General features: G+C 41.2%; 1 protein-coding gene across 2 annotated transcripts in view; it reads right to left on the reverse strand.

Moving 5' to 3' along the window:
* Positions 1–3,812: 3,812 nt before the first annotated feature.
* OLA1 (Obg like ATPase 1) overlaps positions 3,813–4,420 on the reverse strand; it is a 102,630-nt gene continuing 102,022 nt past the window's right edge. For both annotated transcript variants that reach the window (XM_080620578.1, XM_080620579.1), the window contains one exon: positions 3,813–4,240. In XM_080620578.1, coding sequence (XP_080476704.1) covers positions 4,139–4,240 — 102 coding nt within the window. In that variant the 3' untranslated portion in view covers positions 3,813–4,138. The remainder of the gene's footprint in view (positions 4,241–4,420) is intronic.

A 4,420-nucleotide genomic window follows, 5' to 3' on the forward strand; every position in this document is an offset into this window, starting at 1 on the left:
TTTTCTTTTTTAATGAAGATTTTAATCAAAATGCAGAACTGGGAAGGACATCAGAGATCATGCTCCTCACTGGTGTTTGCGGATAGACTTCGAAGAAAAGTTGCTTTGGAGAGGAGACAATAATGGCAATATTGGGTCAGATCACAGACCCTTCCTGGACTTCCTGGGTTTTTGACAGTGGCCAGCAGATGCCTGGCAGGGACAAGGTATACCAACCAGTTTGTCTCCCAGCATCCACAATTTGTGACTTAAGCACACTCCAAGTGCAGAGGCAATGCCTTCATTTTCACAGTTCAGGGGTTTTTGCCCAATCAATCTATTTTTCTTCCCCCAGGGCTTTGTCCAAGCATTTTGAATGCTTGCCAGCCTTAGGCATCCACATCATCTTGTGGCAGGAAGCGCACATCTGAAACCATGCAAAATAAGCATTCGGTTTAGCTTGTCACCCACACTAGCCTGAACACTGAATTTATGAAGCCATGGGAATCCTTCAGTTCCTCTGTGGAATATTCTGACCCCAAAGTTGGTCAAAGAGCAGCCGGGAGATGGTGGCTCTTGTCCTACACTACAACGTTTACTTCAGTTTTCAAATAGCCAAACACACCTGAGTCTCAGGCAGTTAGGTGCCTATTTTTAGTTCATCACCAACCACTTCCTGTTTTACTTTACGTAACGTACTATGGAAACAGGATGATGTTTTAACTGATAAATTATCCACACAGAAAGTCCAAGACTGCTCCCCTTGTGCTCTTCTGGGAAACACCGACTAGGACAGAAAACTATCCTACATGAGAGGTATGCACGGGCACAGAGTCTTCACAAGCTAAATCTCTGTTGTTCTTCATCCTTCTAAGTGGTCTGAAATATCCCTTGTTGGGGTGCCCAAGCATATCACCCAGTGATGCTGCCAATGAAAGACAGCAGTAACCCCTTACTTGTCTACGGCACTGTTTTTATTTGACCAGGAACATACTTTTAAAAGTGAATCTCCTGATCACACCTATACAAACACACACTCACTGCTTTGCTCTGCAGGAACAGGCAAACTGGCTGTCCCTTGGGAAGCTTACAGCAAACTGGTTCTCTTTTGAGACTGAAAAACTGAAAACTGCTGTCTAACACTTCATGGGACCAGCCTGCAATCAGTCCAAGGCAGCCTCTCAAATACCTGATGTAGGAACTGCTTTGCTCTCCAGATCTGTTCCTACAGAGTCACCCCATGTGCTGCTGCAGGCACAGCTGCTTTCACTGACATCTCCACATCACCTTCAGGCATGCTGTTTTGGTCAGCTGGAAGCAGGTAGCAGTGATTTCACTGTTGCACTAGCACTTGTTGAATTGCAGGAATATGCCATCAACACCATGGTTATTAGGCACTGTGGAATACAAGTTAAGAGTTAGTACTCGTCCTCCCATGCAAAATTCCCCACTTTCCATGTTTTGGAAGAGCAGGGCCTACAACATTTTCTCACCCGTCTCCAGCTGCAGAAACACAGTGTCTCCTACTCACTACCATCATCCCCAGTGAGTACTGGTCATGGAGACTGAAGAGCATGCAGGCAGATTTCACTTTTTCTTAAATAGTAAATGTCAGTAGGATGCACATATTGAAGCTGGAGTCATCATCTGTGCAGGTTGAAGTGCATCAATAATACGTGCTTGGCTTAAGTCAAATGACAATTCTATTTGAAATATCAGTTTTCAGGAGCTGTATGTCTTATTTATAGACCCACTGGGGAGAAACACAAGCTGCAAATACTTAATGTGGCAGTTGCCACAAGTCACCAGTGAGAGGAGTGACCGAGTTTATCAGATTATTCTTTCTTTTACTAAAACTTGCATTTACTCTGGAATAACTGATTAGCTTCAGCAGTTAAAAGAACATTAGCTAAAACAGCTAAAAAAACCCTATTCAGGCAAATTAGTAAGCTGAAACATCAACCATAACATATATTTTAAAGCTGTGACAAATATTTTAGGTTTGTTTTCTATTTGCAGAATATTGTGATAACTTCAGAAAGCCCAGTCTATCACGAAAACAGTCCAATTTTTAATCGTTTCTATTTTTAGGACAGGGAGGTATCGTAAAGCATACACATTCAAATCTAAACAAATACAGCTTATTAAACATAACTAAAAGATGCAAAAATACAAAGTGATCTATTAATTGTGCTGTCCTTTCTAACAACATCTTCACTGACTGTGATAATTAGGGAGCATGGGAATTTTCGAAAACAGAATGAGCTTCAAACAGGAGAAGGGAATACGTTTCAGCAGGTATTAATGCAGTGAAGTGGTTACTTCTCTTTCACCAACACCTATACTCCACTTCTTACTCACCTTTCATTGCATCTGAAACCCAGCATGAGCCCTTCTCTGTTACTAGCACCTTGCTGACTTCCAAGAGAAACAGGTAGGCTCCGTTTTCTTTTGGATTTGACTTTTAACACAAGATTTGGTGGTCCTAATCTTTTCTCAATTACGTAACATCAAATTAACAACAAGAACGAATATTATCTGCACCAGTATAAAAGAGAATTCCAAGGGTTCCAAACCATCTGAAGCCCTAGCTTGCCTGCTTTGCAGTACTCTCCCCCCTCCTGCCACCATGAAAAAAGGAGACGCACTCTAAAACAAAATCAACAACTACGCATTGAAGTCATCTGCCCTCCCTCTTTCTCCTCAGTGCAATTAAAGGCACAATGCCAACTTTTCAACAATGAGCCTTGTGGCTCTGGCTGACCCATGTCTTACTCTTTCAGAAATGAGCAATGAAGCTCAAAGACAGCATCTCAAGGGAAGCCTTGGAAGAGGAGATCACCAGCGCTCCCAGTATCTTAAGTGCAGAGGGAAGGTTAGCCACCAATAAGTTGTTATTACAAAGTCTGTAGCAAGCAAATTTATCACAGCAACGTGAGAGGCCTGGCATCACCAATAAGCCACAGGTAACATCAGCGTCTCTCCCAGCCCTGATCCCACTGAGTCTGTAACTGAAACCACAGGCACTTCAGAAAAAGTCAGGCTGCTTTAAATACTTAAAACATCCTAAAAGCAAGGGCAATTCTACAACTGGCATTGAAAGTACAAGTTTGATTTTCCTTTTGCCAACAACTCATTTTTCTGTGTTACCCAAAGAGACTAGCTCTCCCTCATGGTTAAAGGGGTAAAGAAGTACCCACAGCTGCAACCTTATTTCAGCCGAACAACTTACCTATCCAGCACAGCGTGACCTCTTCCGCTACAACACTGTGTCACCCTGTGCTGGCCTGAAAACCAGACCTGAGAGGACAACACACAACATCAAGCACTGCTGCTCCGGCCTCCACAACGTAATAATTTCAAGGCAAGAGTTAAATACTTTTTCAAAATGATTTGAACAAAAAAGCTTCAGTCTCAAGGACAAAATGCTTCTTCTACATGTATTTCCTCCCTCCCGTGAAAATCATTTACGCTGCATCATTCTTATTATCATTGCTATCATCTTTCAGTGAATGTCCATCTACAAATTCATTAACTTTTTTGAGACAAATCACTGGCATCCTAATCTTCTGATTCCCATGAAAGACTCACTTTTGAGACACAATTGCAGCTGCCCCACACTGCCAGTTACTGTATCATACACGTCTTAAAATTCTGTAATCAGCATCCACCAGGTGCCGTATCGCATTCAGCACACCACAGTCAGTCAATACAGACATCCCCAAACACACCAAGGCTGGTTTTGTCAAATGTTTTATTGAGTGTAGACATCTGGAGTACTGTAAAACATGCATTATCTGTAGATTCAAAAAGGAGCAAGCCACATTGTCCTCACTGTCAAACGTGTCAGGCTTGGCATACATGATGGAGATTAATGAAGTATCATGAGAGTAATATGGTTCCTGAAAAGCTTCTACAATTTGGAGTAGGGTCTTAATCGTCTGAAATGCAAAGCTGTTCACATTTAGTGAACTTGCATGTTTGCTGGAGGTGCCATATTTTAATTCAAAACAAACAAGGATAATTTCACTGGGGGGAGGGGAGGTTCCCTAGGTAGAAACTGTATCTTTTTGTTTCCAGATATTCCATCCTAAATAAAAATCTATATGCTTTTTGAAGCAATACAGTTTGTTTCTGAGCAATGAACAACATCTGATATTCATTTCTTCTTGGGTTGTTGAGGTGTATTAAATTTAAAGAAGATAATATCTCCATCCTCCACTATGTAATTTCTGCCTTGTTGTCTGTATTTTCCAGCAGCCTGTAAACAGAACAGACAAAAGGAAAACAGGTTATTTCATTAGACATTTTATAGTATTTTCGAATTGTAATTATTTAAATACATTTTAGTACAGAAATGGTACTACCTCAGCTTCAGATTTTGACAGACACAATACTCCGCAGTTTGACATAATTTGCTTTTATATACATATAAAATACA

The sequence above is a fragment of the Psittacula echo genome, assembly GCF_963264785.1.
Source record: "Psittacula echo genome assembly, chromosome: 6".
NCBI classification, from domain to species: Eukaryota; Metazoa; Chordata; class Aves; order Psittaciformes; family Psittacidae; genus Psittacula; species Psittacula echo.